Below are 24,642 nucleotides of genomic sequence, written 5' to 3'. Positions count from 1 at the left end.
GGGTTAAGGTTTGAGTTTCAGCCTCAGCTACACAAAATCCTGCCTTAAAAACAAAAGCAGAAAGGTACAGCAACAACACAGCAGAGAGAGCAGACGCCAGCAGAGCAGTTCATAAAGGCTACCTAATCCTTTAGAGTAGTGAAGTTCCTTCTTCCTTCCTCTTATGTAAAATTCATTAGTAAGTTAGAAAAGAACCTGAGTGGTAACGAAGCTGTGAGGCGGAATTCTCAGGCAGCCTACTGTACCTATCTATCCCCAGAAGCAACCAATTAGAGTTTGATCACACCAATTCTGAGACTTCTAATTCCATTTCTTGGATTTATCCTACCAGCATGACTTCTTCCTCATAAAGTGATAGCAGTCTATGAACATGAAGTATAGAACAGCAATCTTATTATCTCACTGCCTATTAACTAACCAAGAGTAGGGGTGGGTGGTAAAATACTAAAGCAGAAACAGGCTATAGACGGCAGCAAAGCATCTCTAAAAATGATGTTACTAAACTGTGGTTTAGTATCTTTCTGATCCTCTCATGGGTTATACTGAACCTACAGGTTTTTTAACATCTCACTGATTTCTAAAACTAGGGGAGAGAAGTTATTTCATTTAAAAATGTTCTACCTTTCTAAAAATTATTTATTATTATATAATGAATAAATGTGTGTATGCTGATTTTGTTTGTCAAAAGTCTCACAGTCCAATATGGTAAACATTTATAAATCAATTAATTGACCTTTCTATACCCCTCCTCCACCTCTCTCCCTTTTCCACTTGGAGATAGGGTCCTTCTAAAGCTGCCCAGACTAGTCTGAACTCTCAGCACCTGGGCAGTTGGTATTACAGGTTTATACCACCAGGTCTAGCTATTATCTTCTCTTCCCTTTATAATCCTGTGAGGTCAGGAACCTTGATCTTGGGTCTCAGTTTCACAGAACTTGAGAAAAAGCAGGTAATCATAGCAATAGTAGCATGTCAGAAAATCAAACGATAATGGCAGAATCAGGACAGAATCCAAGTACCATGTCTTTCACTTAAACCGCCTTCTATAGTTTTGGTTGTGAGCCTAGCCTTTAACAGCTGAGCCATCTCTCCAGTACAAGCTATCTAAATGATGAAGCAAATATTCAGGAATAGGATGCTAGAGAAGGAGTATATGCTGTCATGAGTTCTATGGAGTCCATCCCTTTAAAGCTGTCTCACCCTCACACTGCATGTTCTGCTGAAGGATGTTCTTACACTAAGGCTAGCTACCCAGGTCCTCATAATTACAGGGCACTACTAATCCATACCAGACTCACTGTTATGACACTAGACTTATACAACTCCCACACAACAATATACACATAAAAATCATTATAATATAAAGGTACATCCTCTGAGATTCAAGAGCCTGTATTTTCTCTCGTAACTGCTAGTACAATGCTAATAGACTGCCTAAAAGATCAGCTAAAGAGTTACTTTATACCTTAGAGGCTAGCTGATGCAAAATTCATCCCCAACTGTTAGGAAAGAAACTGGGTTCCATGGAAACACAACACCTTCTCTAAAGCTGCTGTCATACCTGTTGCTGTGCAAGCTGAACTTGATACAACTGTTGCATGTACTGCTGATAGTGCTGCTCCTGCAGCTGGCGGATGAGAATCTGCTGCTGTTCGTAGTTCCCTGGATACTGCTGGGCTGCGTACTGCTGGAATTGCACGGCAGTCTGCGAGTTTAAAGCTGCCATTATCTGCTGCCTAAAAACATTAATAAATACATGCCAGTCTAACGACAGGAGACTGTTCATGACAAAATGAAATGTCCTGTTCATTCTTACAGTTTAGAACTTAAAAGTGACTAAACTAATAAAGCTGAACAAAACCATGTGTTCCAGGCCCAGAATATTTAAGGAAAAAACTGACCTCTAATTTTTTACTTAGGTTTTTCAAGAAAAATTGGAATAGAGAATACTAAGCACATCACCACCGTCAACATCATCATTAATTAGTAACACTTACTGTGCTTTTTTGATGTGCCCCGCAATGTTTAAAGCATTTACACGTACCAACCCACTTAGTCTCTGATGACACTGTGAGGTTGTTTAGCAACTGCCCAAGATTTGACTGCAGCCAGATTCGAGAGTCAGGACTCAAATCTAGCTGGTCTGACTCCAGAAACCGTACCCATTCACCATGATGCTGTAAGATGACTGACTGCCATTTGGGCACAGATGGGTGTTTGACTATGACTATGGCTTCTCTACCTAAACAGCCCAGAACAGCACAAGGCAGGTGAATAGCTAACTGATGTTAGAGGCACTTGACTTAAAGGTGCCTTTATTAAGAAGTATGAAGATAGTAAGAGCAGGGCATGCTGCTTGGTTTAGTGATCTCTCTCTTCCTCCCTCCCTCCCTCTCTCCATGGGGTATATTATATAGAGCCCAGGCTGGCCCCAACTCAGCCTCTGAAGTGCTGGATCAAAGCTGTATACCGCTGCACCTTGTTTGAAGAACACCAGTTTCTACTGAATTATTACAATTCTCTTTATTTTCTTTTAGAGAAAACTACATGTTTCAAACCTGTTATGTGACCACTTACGAAAGACTTCAAGTCTATTTATTAAGAAATAAACAGATAAATAAAGCAAAAACTTCAGAAACCGACTAACAACTAACACTGGGTCACCTTAGGTGTTCAACTCGAAATCCAAAAGAGAATGGCTTTAAAAACCTCACTCCGCAGTAGAACAAGGCCATGGATCACTTTGAGGCTAGTTACCATGGAAGGTTTTCCGAGAAACTGCTGGAAACAGTGAGGAGAACTCATTGTACCTCAAGTGTCCTGGCTTACCTTTGCTGCCATGCCATCCCTGGATCCAGACCTCCTTTTCTGTGTTTACCTTTGTGTCTACAGCTGTCCTTTGAAAGCCAGGCCTTTCTGAGACAGCTGCTCTCAGCCTTTGCTGAATATAGAAACTTCAGCTCCCACGTCCTGTACTGGAGCTGGGAATGGCTATCTGGTACACATGGGTTAGCCAGGCTCTAGGTCCTCACAATGTTTATCTAGCCAGCCTCTCAGATACACAAAAAATAGATGACACAGCCCCTAGGTAAGACAGCCTTGTAAAGACGAAGAACAGAAACCGCAGAGAGCACTGAAGACTAAGAAGACTAGCGGTCCTGAGGACTTAGCGACATCGGACTCAAGACAGAGCAACTGGGCGACCTCAATCGTTGCTTCTAGTCTTCAGGTTTACAAGCTAACCCCGAATTTCTTCAGCTCATTACTCTTTGGTAAAAAACAAAAGTCACTGCTAAAAATGAAAAGGAGTAGCCAGGCGCTGGTGGCACACGCCTTTAATCCCAGCACTCAGGAGCCAGAGCCAGGCAGATCTCTGAGTTCGAGGCCAGCCTGGGCTACAGAGCGAGATCTAGGACAGGCACCAAAACTACACGTAGAAACCCTGTCTCGAAAAACCAAAAGAAAAGGAGCTGACGGGTTCTCTCCCAGGCACATGGTCACAGGGGCATTCTAAGGCACACAACTCACTTCTGCTGCTCCAGCCGAAGCCTCTCCTCCTCCATCCGCCTCCTCTCCTCTTCCTCCCGTCGAAGCCTCTCCTCCTCTTCCCGCTTCCGTTTCTCTTCTTCCTTCTGCAGACGCTCCCGCTCTTCCTCTTCACGCTGCCTTCGCTCCTCCTCCGCCTTTCTATAAGGGACAGACAGAGCAAAGAGAATGAACTCTGCAGTCAATCTTATTTTTAAATCACTTAAATTTCACTTCCCAGTGAAAAATAAGACAAAAATCTATTCAGAGAATAGCAATCTGTTAAAAGTTCAAACACATAAACTTCCATGTAGTAGAAACTTAAAATATGGAGTCAATCTCACAACATACATGAGTATATCAAGAATAATTATTAGATGGGTGCTTTCATAGTCTTTAATGACAAAATAAATAAAAGTAAGCAAGAATCAAAAAAGGCAACTTTTAAAGACATTACATCTGATTCAACAACGTACTATAATATATAAATCAACTCTTATATTATTTCATTTTCATTAAGTATCAAGTCTTAGTCTGGCATGGTGGCTCTCAGCACTGGGGAGGCAGAGGCAAGCACATCTCTGTGTTCTAAGCTAACCAGAGATACATAGTGAAATCCCTTTAAAAATGGGATTGGGCCGTGGTACCTTTAATCCTAGTGCTTGGGAGGCAGAGAAAGTCAATCTCTGAGTTTGAGCCCAGCCTCAGAGTGAGTTCTAGGACAACAAAAGCTACACACAGCTTAGAAACCCTGCTTTAAAAAAAAAAGAAAGAGGCCGGGCGGTGGTGGCGCACGCCTTTAATCCCAGCACTCGGGAGGCAGAGCCAGGCGTATCTCTGTGAGTTCGAGGCCAGCCTGGGCTACCAAGTGAGTCCCAGGAAAGGCGCAAAGCTACACAGAGAAACCCTGTCTCGAAAAACCAAAAAAAAAAAAAAAAAAAAAAAAGAAAGAAAAAGAAAGAAAAAGAGATGGGGCGGGGTGGGCTAGAGAGATGGCTCTGCAGTTAGGAGCATATACTGCTCTTTTAAGAGACCAGAATCCGGTTCCCAGCATCCACATGATGGCTCACAACCATCTCTAACTCCAGTCCCAGGTGTTCCAATGCTGTTTTCTGGCTTCTGAGGATACTGCACACACAAAGACAATGCAGGCAAAATACACATACGCATAAAATAAATAAAATTAAAAAAAAAAAAAAACAACCCGAAACAAAACGTCTTACTTTGATTATCTATGACATATAATTTATGTCACTGGGTTTGTTTGTTTCAGGCAAGGTGTCATGATGTAGCCCTCCTGGCTTGGAACTTGCTATGCAGACCAGACTGGTCCTGAATTTTGAGTAATCTTCTGCCTCTGCCTTCCAAATACCAGATTACAGAGCATGCGCCATCCAGCACAGCACTTTTATAATTTACTCATTGTCGGGCTATTTTTCTTTTAATTTTTTAGTTTACTTTTTACTTTTTATTTTATGTGTTTATTTTATGTATTTTGCTTATATGTATATCCAGGCGAACCACATGTGTGCCTGGCACTCACAGACGCCAAGAGAGGGTGGAACTGGAGTTATAGATAGTTGTCAGTCTCCTCCACATGGGTGCTGAGAATCAAACCCAGGACCTCTGGAAGAGCAGTTAATTCTCTTGACCACTGAACCATCTCTCTAGCCCCCTAAATGGTTATTTCTAACCTAGGATAAACAGGAAATCAGAGGCCCAGCTATTTCTAAAGTATATCAATCAGTACAGTTTACTGTACTGATTTCATTACCGAAGACACTCAGACAATCAAAGTTGTTAAAAAAACAAAACAACAACAACAACAACAAAACCCTCAAAATAACAGGGGTAGGGGCACAAGACAGCTGTGTGCCACCACACCAAGCTAAGATCTAATTCATAACAACAGAGAATCTCAGAAACATAAACAGTGACCTCAGCAGCATCTACTCCAAATGCTAGAAATAACGAATAAGCTATCTAGGATCCAAAGCCAACACATGTCTGTGTAAACCCTCCACAGAGCACAGTTAAAAACCATAAAATGGAATAGGAACACTCCAGAAGACAGAAGCAAATGGTATGTCAGACCAGAAAATAGGGAGGAAGGAGTGGATGAATTCATGGTTGAGCTTGTTCAAAAGCTTATTGCAGTGAGACAAAAGTAGCCAGGGGTGGTAGTCCACAGGTGTAATCCCAGCACTCAAGAGGCCAGTCTGGGCTACACAGCAAGACTCTGCCTCGAAGGAAAAAGCAGAGAATGCTGCTGTAGATGGGGTTCATTTTAACAGAAGGAAGCAGCCCCTTTCCTTCAAACTTAGATGAAAACCTGCTCACATCAGAGTTCTGAAAACCTGCCCCAAGAAGCGGAAGTGAGGAAGAAAAGAAAGATGTCTGCTCTAGAACAGATAGATACTCCACACAGCAAAAGCAGCAGTGCACAATGGCCCACTACCATGCACGCCCTGTAACATCACCTTCTTTTCTCTTCTTCCTCCTTCTCTATTCTGTGGGAAGCAACATACGCTGAAAGGAGAGGACAACACCTATTTAGAAGCTTCACAAACTCTACCATGGCATCCTCTTTGGACATGTTTCCCAGGGCCGCCCATTCTCTCCTGCAAAGAATAAAAAGAACAGTTACCTTCCCTTAGCAAAATGAGAATCTATTTAATTAAACCTACATGAAAAATACTCAACTACAATTACTAGAAGCAAAAAGTTTAGAATGTCAAGTTTCAACAAACCTATACCAATATATTAAGATGCCATAAACATTCCAAAATACAAATGCATTTTGATTATTCACACTTGTCAAAAAGCAACCTATAGTTTATTTATATATTTTAGCCTGAACCGAACAAAACCACTCCATTTTCTGGCACAATTATGTATGTCTCAATAAGGGAGTCAATCGTATGTATTTTACAGTTTTATGCTGATGGGAGTTTGGCCTACATGTTTACCTGTGCACCACTCACAGGCTTGGTGCCCTTGGAGGACAGAAGGGGGCCTCAGACACCCTGAAACTGGAAGTAGAGATGGTTTGATTCTTAACAGCTCTTAACAACTGAGCCATCTCTCCAGCCCTAGTATAGTAGTACATGTTTCAAATCTCTGTCTTCAATATTATTTAGGAAGAGTCCGATGAAACTGTACTTGTCTTATGTTCATAAGCAGGTAAGTAAACTTCTTCCATTATGAGCAAAATCAATGTCTCATTTGCTATGCTACCCTAAGAAGTTAACTATTTACACCTTAAGCAATCCACATCATGCCTCTTTCTAACATCATTATTAAATTTACTAAATAAGAAAACACTTGTTACCTCCTATCATTCCCCAACACATCGAAGAATCCAACCTCAGGGGAAGTGTCTGGGTTATACGGGCCCAGGAGAACCTGCTTATGCAGTGCCACAAACTTCAGTTTCTCTTCGTAAGTTGGATGAAAAGCTTTGCCATCTTTTACTGAAAGAGGAGAAAGTTAAAGAAAATAATTGGTATTGGCAAAATACACATTTTCAGCACTGGAAAGGTATTGAAGTTTGCTATTGAGTCAATAACTGCCTGTTATGTAAAATGGAAAAAAAAATTAAAAAAAAACCCAACTACCTATAACAGATAAAAGCAGTATATTAAGACTGTTATTTTATATACTACATTTTAATAGTCGGGGCCTAAAATAGAAATCCTTTATAGAAGATTTTCTCTTCTTCCTCCCCACTTCATTTTTTTCTGTAAGTCAGGTCTTACTAATATAGCCCAGGGTGGTTTCTAGCTCTTCATGCAGCCCAAGCAGGCCTCAAACTCAAGCCCCTAAACACTGAGATTGCAGGCATGTGCCAGCACATCCAGCTTGAACTATATTTTGTTGAACAACTATCATTATTTATGTTAAAGTTACCATAGAGAAGCACATCTGTCAAACTGCATACAGGCTTGTAAACAGTATCATTTGAACATCTACACAGACATTAAAAATACACATTTTTAAGTGCCCTCCCTCCCAGGGTTTTTCTGTGTAGCCTTTGCTGTCTTGGAACTCACTCTGAGTGCTGAAATTTTTGCTTGTTTGTTTGTTTGTTTTTTCATTTTTTCAAGACAAGGTTTCTCTGTATAGCTTTGGAACCTTTCTCCATCCTAGAACTCACTCTGTAGACCAGGCTGGCCTCGAACTCACAGGGATCCACCTGCTTCTGCCTCCCGAGTGCTAGAATTAAAGGCATGTACCACCACCTGGTTTAGATGCTTATTTTTATTGTTGTTTTCCTCCTTTGTGAAACGGTCTCATTATGTAGCACTGGCTGGCCTGGAACTCACAATGTAGAATCAGGCTGGCTAGAACCTCAGATTTGCCTGCTTCTGCCACCCAGATAAAAATGATTTTTTTTAATGATTAAAAAAAATCCACAAAACAAAAAAACAATTTTAATCACTTTGAACAGGACCATGCATTAACAAAATACATATACTTTGGAAGGCTGTGTTTAACGTATAACCACTCTAATGAGGTGGTATGATGTTTTGGCAGGGGCTTTGGAATCAGATGGACTGAGTTTAAATCTCATCTTAGACATTTCTGAGCTGTTGGATGAGTTACTTTCTTAGTTTAGACATCAATAAAAGGAAGGTTACATTGCACTTTCAGAGGTTAATAGTACATTATTATTAATATCAACTGTGTGATTCTTTTTCCTTATCATTGGCTCTGGTAGGTTTCCATATGGACAATTAAAAAAGAAGACAGCCAGGCATGGTGGTGCATACTTTTAATCCCAGCACTCAGGAGGCAGAGGTGGGTGGATCCAGTTTGAGGCCAGCCTGGTCTACAGAGTTCCAGGACAATCAGGGCTACACAGAGAAACCCAGTTGAGGTTCCTATAACCTCAACTGGGTTTCTCTAACACTAATTGAGACAGGAGGATCACCCTGAGTTTGAGGACAGTATAAGCTACACAGTGAGTTCAAGGCCAGTCTAAGAGTGAGACTGTGTAACAAAGTAAACAAAAAAGGCAGAATTAAGTTAGTTTGACAAAAAAATGACCTAACCATTACCAATATTCAAAAACAGTAATAAAACTGAGTCCTGGTAAAATGAAAAATCTTTAAATAACCCTCCTCCTAATAGTTTTTTGGTTGATTCTAGTAAAAGTGGACTACCAAAATTCAAAAACCCCAGCTGGCAAGATTGGCTCAGCAGATAATCTGGCAAACTGAGTTTTATCCCTAGAATCCACAGACTGGAAGGAAAAAATCAACTCCTTCAAATTGTCCTCTGACCACACGCATGACACTGCCCTCCTCTGCATAAATATAAAAAAATTAAGTATAAACCATGTACAAATTTCATCCATACACACAGTGGTGATCAAAATAAAATCACTGAAGAGTAAGAACATGAGTTAATGTATATGAACAGGATGCTTAGTGAAGAAGAAATACAGAGGTTGCCAATGAACATCTAAAATGGTATTCAACTTCACTCATCAAAGAAATTGAAATTAAAACCATTACATACTAACACATCCCTACACATTCAGCTTTTAAAAAGCTAGACATTATCAAGAGTTGAAAAGAAGGGGCTGGGGAACTGGCTCAGTAGTTAAGAGCACTGACTGCTCTTCCAGAGGACATGGGTTCCATTTCCAGCATGCTGACTCACAACCATCTGTAACTCCAGTTCCAGGGAATCCAATGCCCTCTTCCGGTCTCTGCAGGCATCAGGCATGCATGTGGTACAGAGATATAAATTCAGACAAAACACCCACATACATAAAAGTTTAAAAAAAAAAAAAGGTTGGTGCCACCCACCTTTAATTCCAGCATTGGTGAGGCAGAGGCAGGAGGATCTCTGTGAGTTCAGGGTCAGCCTAGTCTGTGTAGTGAGCCAGGACAGTTGGGGCTACACACTGAGATCTTGTTTCAGAAAAAAGCAAGTGGTAAAAAAAAAAAAAACCACCATAAAAATATTTCATCAGTCCTAAACCCTCTCCCATATACAAGCACACACTGCACACAGTCTAATTATCTCTAAAGTGAAATTAGGCTTTATAACACACCTTACATGCATGCAAAGCGAAAGACCTCAAAGAGTCACACCAAGGAGATGAGTCTCAAAATGGAGATGAGGACTAGGAGGGAGGCGACGCCTCTAGAGAAATGTAGTGGCGTTTACTCCCTGTACTATTTATTATCATAGGAAGACATCGGGGTGGATAGAACTCTTCAGAGGAGATGCCTCTAGAGAAGGAGCTGATGGAACTGGGGGGGACTTCACAAAATTTCCCCGTATGTGACTGAAATTTTTTCTAACAAGAGTAAAATTATACAACATTTGAAACAAATACTAATTTTAGTATTTCTGTGCATGTGTGTGTTCTCTCCTACCTTTATGTAGGATATAGATATAGAACTCAGGTCTCCAGGCACGCAGAGCAAGAACTTTTATCCACCAAGCCATGGAGCCATTTCAATGGGCCCCCAGCACTCCGCCCAAAAAAGCTTTTAAAGATTTTTAAAAAATTTTGTGTGCACACATACATGAGCCCATGTACGTATGTGCATTTGAGTGCCGGTGCCTGGAGGCCAGGGCACTGGATCCCCGAGAGGTGGAGTTACAAGCAGCTGCACGCTGCCCACTCTTGGTGGTCCTCTGCATTCTACATTCTTAATCACTGAGCCAACTTCAGCACACACACTCACACTCAAATACCTTCTGAAAGACAAACTGTGCGGCCAGGGAGAGGGCTCAGTGCTTAAGAGCATGTGCTACTCTTCCAAAGGATCTAGGTTCAGTTCCCAGCACCCACCACCCAGCTCATAACCACCTGTAACTCCAACTCCAGTGCTCTCTTCCAGACTCCGAGGGCAACTCTTACAATGTTATTTTAATCAGTGGTGCTCATTACTAAGACGTCTGTGGATGTATTCCATGTGCACACATATGCACATGTGGAGGCTAGAAGTTAATATTCAGTGTTTTCCGCTGTTACTCTCCACCTGATTTCTGGAGGGCCAGCAAGCCCCACAGAGCCTCCTGTCTTGGCCTTCCCAATACTGGGATTACAGGTACACTGCCAGCCCAGCTTTTACACGGACGCTAGAGATCTGAACTCAGGTACTCCCCACGCTTGCTTGGCAAACACTTTACCAACAAAGCTACTCTTCAACCCTATATAGGATCTTCTTAAAATCTGCTCAACTTAATACAAATTTTATTTGCATTAAGCAATTTATTGTTCTTAGAGTTTATAAAGTATTGAAGTTCGATTAAAGACCTGTAATTTTTCTAATATTCAGGAAGTTCAGGAAGGAACTTTATTTTTGGCTACATAGCAAACTCAAGACCAGCCTGGACTACCTGAGACCCTCTATCAAAAGAACAAAGCAAAGCAAAATAAATAAAAACCTGTAAACTGGCTCGCCTTTAATCCCAGTACTTGGGAGGCAGATCCCTGTGAATTCAGCCTGGTCTACAAAGCAAGTTCCTGGACAGAAAAGAGCTATTATACAGAGAAACCCTGTCTCGAAAAACAAAAACAAAAAATTAAAAATTGAAACAAACAAACAAACAAAAACCCCAATCAACCACCCTGTAATTGGGCAAATCAGTGAACGACTGATTCTAGAAACATCCTCAGGGCTTATAAACATATTTGTAATCCCTGTTCCTGGGAGGCTGAGGCAGAAAAATTTTGAGTTTAAGGACAATTTTGACTATACAGTGAGATTCTGCTTCAAAAAAAAAATAGACATACATACTTTACATATGTATAACTGCAAACAAGTTGTTACCCAATTATATTGAGATAAAAAAAATACTTAGGGTTTACAGAGACAATATGAAGGCTGTGAGTTTGAGGTCAGCTGGGGATATGCAGTGAATCCCAGGACAGCTTGGGCTAGAGTGATATCTTGTCTCAAAAAAACAAAAAATAAACAAACCTTTATATTATCATTTGCATAAACACTAATAAGCCTAAGTGTGGTGGTTTGAGTAAGTATGGCCTCCCAGACTCATGTGTTTGAATGCTTGGCCTATACGGAGTGGCACTACTCTTAGGAGTTGTGGCCTTGTTGGAGGAAGTGTGTCACTGTGAGGGCAGGCTTTGAGGTCTCAAAAGTTCAAGCTACACCCAGCATGGGACTCAGTTCAATTTCTATTGCTTGTGGATCAAGATGTAGAGCTCTCAGCTACCTCTCCAGCACCATGTCTGCCTGTGTGCTGCCATGCTTCTTTCTGTCATGACCATAATGGACTAATCCTCTGAAACTGTAAGCCAGCTAAATGTTTTCCTTTATAAGAGTTGCTGTGGTCATGGTGTCTCCTCATTGCCATAAACCCGTAACTAAGACACTAAGACTTGTCCTTTTAAGAGCCAAAGCTGTTGACAGACAGCCTTTAGGACAAACTGACAGATTAATCGTTCTCCACAAAACAAACTAACCCCGACAACGGGTAGTTCAAAACAGGGGCCAGAGCAATGGTGCAGAGGGTCAATTCAGGCACTGCCACCAGGCCTGACGAGCTGAGTTTAATCCCTGACTGTGGGGTGGAAGGAGAGACATGATTCTTGCAAGTTGTCCCCTGCTCTCTACATGCATGTGATGGCCAATTTTCTAGGCTAGTTAACCTTGCTTAGTCAATCCTACTTCATAAAAACTATAAACACAGACAAAGTTATTAAACATTTTCAACATCAATTTTGTCACCGATAAAACAGAGGTAATACTTCAGGCTCTTCTGAACGCTGTAAGTAACCCATTTCCGAGTCTGCATAGAGCAGACCCCACTAAACAGCAACCATAGCAGTGACAGCAGTGGGAGGGACTTGAGTCCCCACTTGACACAAGTCACTCTCTTCCCAAAGAGTTCCATCTCATCACTGACTCTGAAAGATGAGCCTCAAAAAAGACAATATGGAGGGCTTTCTTTCTCACTACAGATACTACGTAGTTCCACCAAAGCAGCCCAAGGTCAAAGGTTTTCTTTCACAGCTAAATCACACAGTTGATTCACTAAAAATACACTGAACATAGTCTGTCAGGATTATTAAAACTAAAACTGTATCTCCGGCCAGGTATGGTAGCACACACCTTTAATCCCAGCCCTCAGGAGGCAGAGGCAGGCAGATTTCTGTGAGTTCCAGGCAAATCCAAACCACACAGTAAGTTTCAGGACAGTCAGAGCTACACAGCGAGATCCTGTCTCAAATGGCAACCACAAACAAGTATCTCCGAGTGGTACTGAGAAAAAAATTAGCAAACTCTTAAACTACTTGTTTTTGAGATCCTATCTCAAGTAGCCCAGGCTTGCCTTGACCTCCCTTTGTAGCAGAGATGATCTTGAACTTCTGATCCTCCTGAGTACTGAGAATACCCAGTTTAAATTCTTATACTTCGATAAGAAAGCAATACAGTACAGCATTCGAGTCAGTGAATGTGAAATACTTTGACTTAAAATTGCAAGGGGCCACCCCAATTAATGTTATACCCAATATTTAACTATTTGCCTCTTTTTCAACAGCACATGTAGACAGAATACTGTCAGGTGCTCTGCTGAAAGAGACAGTGAAAGAGAGGGATCCTTAATACCATGTAAGAAAGAGTACCCAGTTCAAACAAGGAATATTCAGGGTTTAAACAATGATGGAAGAAAGAAACAAAAAATGAGCAAACGGCCTGGCAGTGTTGACTGAGTCAATGTGGTGCTCTCAGAAGTAACAAGTGTCCTCCTAGGTGTCGGCCACAGAAGTTATTCACCTTGTCAAAGTTCTTCAAGCAACACACTTGAAATTTCTGTATTCTTCCCCATCTATCAGGCAAGTGTTGTAACTGTTTACATAAAAAACGTAGCCAGGTGTAGTAGTACATCCTAAATCTCAGTACTCAGGAAGCTGAGGCAGGATCCTAAGTTCAAGGCCATCCACAGAAGCAGAAAGTTTAAGGACAGTAAGGCCTTGGTTCAAAACGAAACAAAACCAAGCCCAAGAACTAGTCAGTCAGTGGCCTAGCACAAGCAAGGCCCTGGGTTTGCTCCACAACTGTTTAAAAAATTAAACAACAAAACCCAGTAATACCAACAAAACCTATACAAACTTCTGAGTCTAGTCAAATCAAAATTTTAGTTCCTATCCAATTTAATGTGAACTTGAAGGTTAGGATTTTTAAGGTCTACATATGTATCTAAATTATTATATACTTGTGTGCCTAAAGTAAGACAATTAATTAGTAAAGGGAAAAGTAAACTCCAACTGTAACAAGTTCCAGAGCAACAATTAGAATTGTCTGAGGCTAGTCCACCTGAGTGCAGGAAACATAATTATATGTTACTAATTAATAAGTTATAGCTATCCATTATTTGAAAACATTAATTAAGCCATTTGTTAAAGTTGTTATAAATGCTTATTTTTTAATGAATGATTTATTTTCAGACAGGGCCTCACTATGTATCTCTGGCTGGCCTGGAACTTGCTATGTAGACCAGCCTGCTTCTGCCTCCTGAGTGCTGGGATTAAAGGTGTATACCTCCATGTCTAGCTAAATTTATGTTTAAAGACAGGAAACGGAACTATTTCATCCATCCATATGACTGCTATCATTAGTATAGTTCTCTGCTCGTATATAATACTATCCATACTGTAAGTGGGCATAATCAGTAGCCATGTTAGTGTAACTTTGACTACAGAATGAGACCCTGTCTCAAAAACAAAACAAACAATATTTTAGCCAGGTGTGGTAGCACACGGTTTTAATTCTAGGTGCTTGGGAGATAAAAGCTGGCACATTTCTGAGTTTGAAATCAGCTTAGCCTACAAAGGGAGTTCTAGGACAGCCAGCGCTACCAAGAGAGACCTTGTCTCAAAAAACCAAACCAAACCAAACCTGTTCTTGCACATGTTTATTGGGGTGGGGGTCAGAGGACACCCCGTGCAGCTGGGCACTCTTCCATGGTGTGTGTTCAGGTGATAGACTCAGGCATCACGTTTGGCAGCAGCACCTTCAGCCACTGAGCCCTCTCACCTGCCCTTTATTCAGAATTTCAACCCAATGGAGATGTAATGCAAAAACTCAGAGTTCTCATACTTATTTCTGAATTTAAAAACTTTGTAATTTTGCCAAGGGTAGCACTGGAGAGGCAGTGGCAGGTGGATCTGTGAATTGAGGCCAGTCTGGCCTACATATGAGTTCCAGAACAGCTAGAACTACATAATAAAGATCTTATCTCAAAAATAAACAAACTATTAAGCATCTCTCCAGCCCCGCTCACATTTACTTCTTTTCATACATTTAAAACTTTTCTTAAGATGATAATGCTAGGGCCGGGCGGTGGTGGCGCACTCGGGAGGCAGAGCCAGGCGGATCTCTGTGAGTTCGAGGCCAGCCTGGGCTACCAAGTGAGTTCCAGGAAAGGCGCAAAGCTACACAGAGAAACCCTGTCTCGAAAAACCAAAAAAAAAAAAAAAAAAAAAAAAAAAAAAAGAAAAGAAAAAGATGATAATGCTTTAAAAGCCAATTTGGGGGCTGGAGAGATGGCTCCGGGTTAAAGAACACTGGCTGCTCTTCCAGAGGACTCAAGTTTGGTTCTCAGCATCCACATGGCAGCTCACAACCATCTGCAACTTCTGATGCCTTCTGACCTCTTCAGGTACCAGGCACCAAGTGGTACACATACAGACAGACAGACAGACATAAAAATAAAATAAATCTGAAACAAACAAAACTAACTTGGATCTTTCCACTAGTTTTTAATATTTCCATGCCAAAAATATTCAAGTGATAAAGTAACTAGATAGTACTTTTGAATCATTTTCCTCAGTGTATTTTATCAGAAAGCAGGGGTCCTATCTATTTTCACCTCCTACAGTGGAAGACCTGTCTGAAACCAGACAGAGATCCAACCTTGTCTCTTATTAGAAGTGACTGAGTGGCTTGGGCCAGGTCCCTTAACTAAGAAATGTAGATAACATGGAAGTCTCAGGGGAGGATTAGGTAAAAATAGTGTATACGCAACTTTTACCTAACATCTAGTAAACATCTGCACTGTAACTACTGACCACCATAAATTAATGTAATCAATCTATTAGACTAACATAATACAGCCATTTAATATTAGAGAAGGAAAAATCTAGCCCCTGAATAACTCAACAAAAACAAAACATAATTCCCTAAGTTAACTCCATCCCAGAAACATAAAGCTTTAGAATTCTTTAGGACCTTAACATAAAAAGCTAAGAAAGCCCAGTTTAATCTTGCTAAAATAGAATTAAGAGCAATTTACTCAGAAAAATCTTCACTGGTTCTTCATCTACAAAAAGCCTAAGTTGTTTTACAACTTCACCGTGTCCTTCCAGGATGGGAATTCAACTTTCTCTTCTCTACATCACACTACCTCCTATTTGCCCTCTCCCAAACACACATGCCCTCTCCACTGTCCCTTCTGGAATGGCCGTTCCCTCCACCTCCACCTGGGCCTCAGCTGTCAACTAGACCTTGAGGTCGTCTGACTCCATGCTCCTTAAGAGCAAAGAGCGTTGTACCATCCACACGGTCGTAATTCTCATATTAAACCTTATCCATAGTAAACACACACATCCCTGGGGTTTAGATAGTGAAACACTAACTTAAGGTCATCATAAGGGGCATTTTCATCTATGATGTACACACACCTCATCGCCTAGGGCAGAACTCAGCATCTTCTATGTATGTTATGTTACAAATGCTGAGCAAGCACGTTATCACTGTTACACCCCCCCAGCCCATATCATTTCACTTTCACTTCATCAAAAAATTGAGAGGCGTTGACATAATAATAAGCTCATCATTGGCCTATAATCATCACTATGACAAGTATGGAACACAGAGTCCCAGATTCCAGGCTATACTGCTGTCACTGCCTGCTTTCTCTGTCTGTCTGTCTGTCTGTCTGTCTCCCCTTGCTTTCTTTTTTTGTGTGTGGGGGTATACCTCATGTATCTATCTATCTATCCCAGAGTGGTCTTGCGCTCACTATGTAGCTATGAATGACCTTAAACTTCAGGTCCACCTCCTGAGTGCTGTGATTACAGGCTTGCACACCTTGCTTACATGGTACTGGCGATGGAACCCAGGTCCTAAAGCCAGACAGGTAAGCACTCTACTAACTGAGCTACATCCCAGGCCTCTCCAGCTATTTTCGATAGAGGATAATCTTGCTTTCAAGATTCATACTTAGTGAATAGAAGATAAAATATAATTAAAAAAAAATTGTGAGCCAGGTGGTTGTGGAACACACCTTTAACCCAGCACTCAGGAGGCAGAGGCAGGTGGATCTCTGTAAGTTTGAGGCCAGCCTGGCCTACAGAGTGAGTTCCAGGACAAACAGAGCTGTTACACAGAGAAACGCTGTCTCAAAAAAAAAAAAAAAAAAAGGCTGAGACACTGGTGCAAAACTACAACTGCAATACTTACAAAAACACAGACTTATTTTGCTAGGAGAAAACCACACGTTCAAATGAAGGCCTGAGTTGGGGAGATGGCTCAGTGGGTAGAGCACTTGATGTACAAGCCTGAAGACCTGAGTTCAGATCCCCTAAATCCACATCAAGAACGACACAGTAGTCCCATCTATAAACTCAGTGCTCCTACAGTGAGAGGCTGAGACAAGAAAACTTCCAGAAGCTCATGGAGGTGGCTAGGCTGCTCTACACAGCAGCAAAGGGGATCCTGCTTCAAGAACCAACACCCAACGTTGTCCTGTGACCTCCACACACAGAGGCATGCACAATATACACACCCACAAGAAACAAAGGCCGCATTGCTCGACTCACCCCAGTTTCTGTTAATTCTTCTTTTATATCCTTTCCCCTCTTCCAATTAGTGCCTGATACACTGCCGGCCCTTCTCTGTTATCTCAAATAACTCACACAGGAAAGTGCTCTGAATTGCTAAGTAGCTACTTTAGATGCTTGGATATAATTTTGAGCAATTTTGAGCACTTAATTTAGGAATTGAGCAAACTATCCCTATCAATGTACTTTCTTCTGTAAAGTGATTGATAACTTAGGCCCCTCAAATATGGGTTCTCTGAAGACCCTTGTCACTCAAAAGGCAATTTAAAATCTGTTTAGACCACTAAATTAAATGTGAAGCATCTAGTGTCACCTAATCCAGCTTCTTTTTTATATAGAACTTGATTCTAGCAAAGTTAGTTTTCTAGGAATTTATATAGCAACAATAATTTAAATTGAGGCTCATGACCCAAAACAATGCTAAATTTGCTGCCCATTATACAATTTTTTAAATTAATTAACTAATTTGTTTAGGGCCTCTTTTGTGTGTGTGTGATAGGTTCTCACTATGTAGCTCTGGCTGTCCCAGAGCTCACTATGCAGACCAGGCTGACCTCAGGTTCACAGAGATCCACCTGCCTCTGCCTCCCAAGTTCTGAGATTAAAGGTGTTTAACACTATGTCCAGCATTTTAATCTCTTGAAGCAGATATTGCTATTTTCAAGTAAGACCTGCTCAGATAAAATTACCCAGTTTTGTTGTTGTTGTTGTTTTGATTTTTTTTGTTACCCATGCAGCAAATCAAGGATTAGAAGTTGGTTCTTTCTGGGTCTGGAGCCCTATTTCAGTGGTTAAGAATGGCTCAGTGCTCTTCCCAAGGACCCTTGTTCAATTTCCAGCACCCAAGTCTGTCTGTCTGTCTCTCTCTCTCTCACACACGAACAATTGTTTTTTAAAAAAAATAAAGTTGGTTCTTTCTTGCAGTTTATGTTATTGAAAAGCAAGTTCCAAAAGTTAACATTTGTTGTTGTTTTTTGAGACAGGGTTTCTCTGTGTAGCCCTGGCAGTCTCAGAACTCTCTGTAGATCCGCCTACCTCTGCCTCCAAAGTGCTGGGATTACCACCCAGCCCCAAAATGAGCTTTTAAGGGCAAGCACAGCTATGTGAACTGCACAGAAACCAGAGGATTTGTAGTTATTCACAACAAACTCTAAAATCAAGCCAGTGACTCAAGAGACAGTGATTCCAAACTCATTACCAACTCCTCAGCTAGAACACGGTAAGGTCTGAACCCCTTGTGCAATGGCCGTGAACAGTTCAAGGGTAAACTTTCTAAATAAAAAACCAAAAAATACAATGAATGTACAGGAACCATTTAATGTTCGGGAAATGTTCATAGAATTTCACTAGTTTGTACAATTAAAGTTACTTAAAAATAAAACTACCTTAACATGGATCACAATGAATAACCCAACTTCAGCTGGTAAAGTATGTGATCTGAAAGTACTCTCTCTGGGACACCGTCATAAACAGGCCCTTCTGGAATGCACATGGAACCTGGCAACCACTTTTAAAGTTGCATTTGCCCTTATCTCTCTGTCTTTACTTTCCCATGCAAGACCTAAATACCTTTAAGAATCAGGTTATTTAGTCCAGTTCTTTCCCACTGACCAAATCTTTGAGTGGTACCTCCACTGTTAACCACATGAATCACCCAGTTTTTTTTGCCTTTTAAAGAAAAAAGGAAGAAAACCACCACACACCGGAATTTTGCTTTAAAAAAGTTAAGTTGTGGTGGTGGGGAGGGGGGAGGGGGAGAGTGGGAGAGGGGAAGGGGGAGAGGGAGAAACAGGAGGGAGGGAGGGAGGGAGGGAGAAAGGGAGAGTGTACTTTTGGGCCTTACTCTTCAGAGTTCACTTACAAGGTAAAATTTCATAGTGGCCACTATTTACTTACACAAGCAAAAGGGTATAAATGAACTCAGTATTTTACTTTCTCCTCCGCCACATCCCTACCGCCGAATGATCATGTCCTGTCCTATACACGCTCACAGTTTCCAAGAAGGCTAGAAAAGGTATATTTGGGACCCATAGACAATTTCCTTCCACTAAGATAAAAAGGTTTAAAAAAAAAAAAAAATCGGTCTGATGTGGCGAGCCACGGGAAACGGACAAACAGGGGATAGAGAGCAACGAAAAGGAGAAAGCCATCCCGGAACCGGAGCCCCTGGGAGCGCGCGCTCCTCCTCCCACTCCAGGTCACCGATACCGGAGAACTTAAACCAGGTAACAACGCCCCAGCAACCTCAGGCGACGCGGGCTGCTAAACCAGGGTTCCAGGCCCCTCAGGGGTGTGACCGAGGGGCGGGGGGGGGGGGACAGACCGGGAGTGACAAACTCCGGGTGCCGCCAAGGACGGAGCGGCGCTCCGGTCACCCCGGCCTCAGCTCGGGTGGGTGGGGCAGGCCCGGGCGGCCCGCGGCCCGGCAGGGGCGAGGGAGCCGCTCACTTTTGAAGAAGCGCAGCGCCAGGCCGTACAGCTCCTCCAGGCCGAAGCCCCAGTGCTGCTCCATCCGCCGCGCCTCCTCGGCCGCGCCCTCGGCCGCCGCCTCCCCGGGCTCCGGCGGCTGCCCCGCGGCGTCTGAGCCCCGGCCGGCCGCGGGGGGCGAGGACGGCGGCGGCGGCGGCGGCGGCAGCAGCGGAGCGCCCTCCGCGCCGGGCCGCTCCTCCGAGTCCGGGCTCAGCGTGAGGCCGTCGAGCGACACTTCGAGCTGCTCTACGTTCAGCGGCGCCGCCATCTCCGCTCGCAGCGCCTCCTCGGCGGGGACAGGCGGCGGCCACGTATCGACTTCCTGCTGACCTCTCACCTCCGCTCGCCGACACCGGAACTTCCGCTGCCGAGGCGGCCCGGGTGGGAAGGCGCCTGGTGCCCCGCCCCCGGGCGTCTGGGTCGCGCCCCTGCCGCGTCTTCCGCTCGCTCGGGGCCCCCGCGCCCCTCTCTGAGCTCGCCTTTCTCTTCTGCCCCGGCGCTTGTCCCGCAGCGGCGTCCCCGGGGTTCCCGCGTGGATCGGGGGCGCGGGAGGGGGTCGACGCGCCGTGTCCCGGGCGGTGGCCGAGCGCACGTCCGACCCTGCAAAGGGACGTCAGTGAAGAGTCGCTCCTGGCAGGGCTCTCTGCCCGCCAGTTTCTGTTCGTCTCCACGGAGACGCCGAGGAGATGCAGGGCAAATGACAGTTTTTATTCCTAAGTAGAAAGCAGGGTTCTCCTTCCCCAGAGTGTTCGTTCTCACCCTCCCTTAACTTACGATCACGCTGCTAAGGGGGGGGGGGGAGGGGGGAGCGTATTTGCTGTGTAGCTCAGGAGTCTGCCCTTGAACTCACTCTGTAACTCTAGTCTCCTGCTTCAACCTCCCAAGTGTTTTGACTCCAGGTGCACACCACTGGGACCAGCACTAAGGACCGTGTGAGGCCAAGTCATTCAGCTACCCGTGCCACGAAAGTGTAGGGCCAGAGGACAGAATCCAGGCAGTGTCGGGTACAGGAAAGGACGAAGGTAGTTAAGGAGAAACAGGCTTGACAGTACATAGCGGTCTCTTTTCTGGGTTTTGGTGTTTGTTGTTGTTGTTTTGTTTTTTTGGTTTGGTTTGGTTTGGTTTTGGCTTTTCAAGACAAGGTCCCTCTGGCTGTCCTAGAACTCAGATCCACCTGCGTCCACCTCGAGTACTGGGATTAAAGGCGTTTGCCGGACTGGTTTTGTTTCTGAGACAGAGTCCAGAGCTACATAACTCTGGCTGTCCTGGAACTCACTATGTAGACCAGACCAGACTGGCCTTGAACCCAGAGATCCACCTGTTTCTGCCCACCCAGAGTGTTGGCGTTGAAGGTATGCCCGACCTTTTGTTTGTTTGTCTGTTCCTTGGCAGAGTCTCCCAGTCACTAAAAGGGAAAAATTGTAAGCTTTTCCTGTATCATACACTGGACAAGCACTCCAGCCTAATAAGAATGTTGTATTGAGTGAATGACTGAATGAAGGCACACTTCAATTACATTCAGTATCAGTTCAGGTCAACACACATTAAAGACGACCTTGTGTATCAGGTACTGTGGAAAATACAAAGGTGAGTAGTTGTGGTGTCCAACCCCAAGGCATCATGCATGGTCCAGGAGGTGAGCCCATGCCAGAGCACTGTAGTAGGACCAGGCTGCTGGAAGGTATTACTGCCTCTGACTCTGAGCAGGTTTCCTAACTTGTCTCCTGCCTTGTAAGATGGAAATAAGCACATCCTCCACCTCTTTGTTGAGAAGACTGGACTCATGAACCTATCTGATATAAAATTAATCACTCTTGTGACTGTGGGCCTAACACTGGTGCTTACTGATACTAGCTGGTGCTAAGAAGAGGTTCTGAGATGTGTTCCAAGTTCACAGCCATTCCTGTCCCTTGTGACAAGACACCGTCCAGGCTGTAACCTATCACAGGCTATATAAAATGAGAGATTGAGGACGTTATCTGTCCGGTCACTTCTCTCAGTCTGTTTCTGCACTATCACTACATTACCACATACTGGGTGGCTTATAAATAACAGTCCTTTGTTTCTCACAGTTCTGACGGCTAAGAAGTTCAAGATCAAGACACTGGCTGTTTAGAAGGCTGGTTGTTGTGTAATAGTTTCCTCCAAGATTAAAACAGTCCATCCTGCAGGAAGCTCCTTAAAGCAGGAAGATGTACAACTCAAAACAGCTTCCGAAGTCCCTGAAACTGACTAGATTCACGAGGCCCCTCCCTGCCCGAGTATACAGTTAAAGCTGAAATACCCCTCAGATCTAGAGAGCTGTGCTGTAAAGTCTCAGACAAACCAAGCTGCCAAGAAAACCAGCCGTCCTGCCTGGAAGAGGTTTAGACCAACTGAGGCACCTGGAGGGACCCTCTTCCACCTGCTGGGCTGCCCGCAGGCTGTGCAGTGTGCTGCAGGATCCTGTCTTTGTGAGCTGTCACCCGCGCTGGGGTGGGCCTTGGTGATACAGCTGTCTTTGAGTCGTTTCTGCCCCGTATTCCTGTAAGTAATTTCAATAAAACTTACGGTTCACCAAGTTGGACTTTGGTGGTATCCGTACTTTGTCTGCCATGGGCTCCAATCAGGGGTGAGTAGACCTGTGTGGTGCATCTTCCCAGGAAAGGCTTTGTCACACAACACTGGTAAGGGCCCACTTTCTGCTCCCCAGGCATCCAGGTCTTGCTGTATTCTCTCATGGTAGGAGGAGCAGGACAGCTCCTTGGGGCCTCTAATGAAGGATGATTATTTTATGCGGGCGATACCCTTGTGACCAATCACCTCCCCCAACACTCTTCCTTATAGTGCCATTACATCAGGTTAGATTTTAACATGAATTTGGGGGAACGTGACATTCAGTCTGCAACACCACAGCAGTGTGTGTGTGTGTGTGTGTGTGTGTGTGTGTGTGTGTGTGTGTGTGTGTGTGTTTATACAGAAGAAGAGGCTGGACATTGCAGCAAACAGCTGTCATTCCAGGATGGGGAGATGAAGGTAGAAGGATCGAGAGTTTAAGGCTGGGCTGGAGAGATGGCTCAGCGGTTGAGAGGTCTTCCAGAGGACCCGGGTTCAATTCCCAGCACCCACATGGCAGCTCACAACTGTCCGTAACTACGGTTCCAGGACTTCTGACACCCTCACACAGACCTACATGGAAGCAAAATACCAATGCACATAAACTATAAATTGAACAACAACAACAACAACAAAACCTTTAAGATCATCCTCTGCTACAAACTGAATTTAAGGCCAGCCTGGGCTCCCTGAAACATACACGCCCACACCCACACCCCACACCACGCCGCTATCTCTGTATCTAGAAGAGGCAGAACTCGTTTCTTCTCTGGTTTTATCGTGCAGTGTTAGTAGGTTTAGGTTTTCTCTTCAAAAGTGTTCCAGAAGCTCTGCAAGGTGAGCGATAAGATGGAATTTCCAGTAGCTGACACCGTTCCTCTCTGCCCGCGTGCACAGAACAGCCTCTCTCTCTTATATTTGAGACAGCTTTCTTAGTATCTCAAACTGGCCTCACACTCACTGTGTAGCCCACACTGGTCTCAAACTTAGGCAATCCTCCTGCCTCAGCAGTGCTGATGTTACAGGTGCGTGCTACCACACTGCACTTGGCATTTGTCCCCTCCCTCCCTCTTTTTCCCCCCTCCCTTCCTTCCTGCTTGCTTTCTGAGACAGAGTCACATGTAGCCCAGTCTGGTCTAAAATTGCTATTTACTGAAGCATGCATTGAACTATTATTTTGTTCATTTGCGCATGTCAGGGTCAGGGAACAGCTTGTTCTCTCCTGCCATGTGGGGCTTAGTGATCCAACTTAGGTTCTCAGGCCTGCAGCATAGCCTTTACCCACTGGCCCATCTCACTGGCTCAGCACTCAACACTAGATCCTCTTCCCTCGACCTCCCGAGTATTGGATTGCAGAAAGTGTTTTAAAAATTCAGTTTTTCTCTTTTTGGAAACAAGGTCTCATTTGCCTTATCCAGGATGGCTTCAAACTTCTGGGGCCAAGTCATCGTCCTTCCTCTGCCTCCCCAGTAGCAGGGACAACAGATGTGTATCACTCCACTTGGCTCAAAACATTCTTTTTGGCCCAGCAATGGTGGCTTTTAATCCCAGCACTCGGGAGGCAGAGGAGGCGGATCTCTGTGAGTTCAAGGCCAGCCTGGTCTGCATAGTGAGACTGGGTCTCAGACAAATAGCAAAAACAAAATCACAAAAGGAAGAGGAAGAAGGAAGAGAGGAGAGGGGAAGGGAAGGTGAGGAGGAGGTGTAAGGGCTTCTTTTCTAGGGAGCCATTCAAGACAGTCCAAGGCCCAAGCGTAAGCTTCAAGGTTCCTCTGCGCCACCTGCTGCCTAGCAGCGGTAGTGCTGCCGTCAGCTGGGCAGAATGGGGCTGTCAGCTACTCCACCGACTCCTGGTGGGAGAAGAGGGGGAAGCCAGCAAGGGGAGGTGAAGCTCTGTGCTGTGAACGTGCCTGGGAGCCAGACAAGCACAGTCAAGGGCTGGTCGGCCCCAGGTAGTATTCTATGGAGGACAAAATTTTTCTAAATGTTCCTAATAAGCTCTAAAGTTCAGCCGGGCGGTGGGGGTGAACACCGTTAATCCCAGCACTTGGAGCAGGCAGATCCCAGCAGAGGCAGGCAGATCCTTGTGAGTTCAAGGCCAGCCTGGTCTACAGAGTGAGTTGCAGGACAGCCAGGGCTACACAGAGAAACCCTGTATCGAAAAAAAATAAGAAAATAAAAAAATTAAAAAAGAACTAAAGTTCAACAGCACATGGTCA

The 24,642-nt window shown here is 43.9% G+C and overlaps 1 protein-coding gene and 1 long non-coding RNA gene across 2 annotated transcripts in view; one reads left to right on the top strand and one right to left on the bottom strand.

The window, feature by feature from the left end:
• The window catches only part of Acbd3 (acyl-CoA binding domain containing 3), a 36,638-nt gene extending 16,434 nt beyond the window's left edge, over positions 1-20,204 (bottom strand). Inside the window, exons 1-5 of the mRNA XM_052737809.1 lie at positions 19,808-20,204; positions 6,857-6,998; positions 6,006-6,146; positions 3,529-3,687; positions 1,562-1,736 (exon numbers count right to left, since the gene is read on the bottom strand). Of these exons, the coding sequence (XP_052593769.1) occupies positions 1,562-1,736; positions 3,529-3,687; positions 6,006-6,146; positions 6,857-6,998; positions 19,808-20,096 (906 nt within the window). The 5' untranslated portion in view covers positions 20,097-20,204. The remainder of the gene's footprint in view (positions 1-1,561; positions 1,737-3,528; positions 3,688-6,005; positions 6,147-6,856; positions 6,999-19,807) is intronic.
• Positions 20,205-20,724: 520 nt separating this feature from the next.
• LOC128110065 (uncharacterized) lies at positions 20,725-22,388 on the top strand. The gene is made up of 2 exons (XR_008218011.1): positions 20,725-21,180; positions 21,901-22,388. It is a non-coding gene; the product is annotated as an uncharacterized LOC128110065 (long non-coding RNA).
• The last annotated feature ends 2,254 nt before the right edge of the window (positions 22,389-24,642 follow it).

This window comes from Peromyscus californicus, unplaced genomic scaffold (genome assembly GCF_007827085.1).
Source record: "Peromyscus californicus insignis strain IS unplaced genomic scaffold, ASM782708v3 Scaffold_14__1_contigs__length_90479793_seg_2, whole genome shotgun sequence".
Lineage (NCBI taxonomy): Eukaryota > Metazoa > Chordata > Mammalia > Rodentia > Cricetidae > Peromyscus > Peromyscus californicus.
This window is presented reverse-complemented; position numbering and strand designations above follow the sequence as displayed.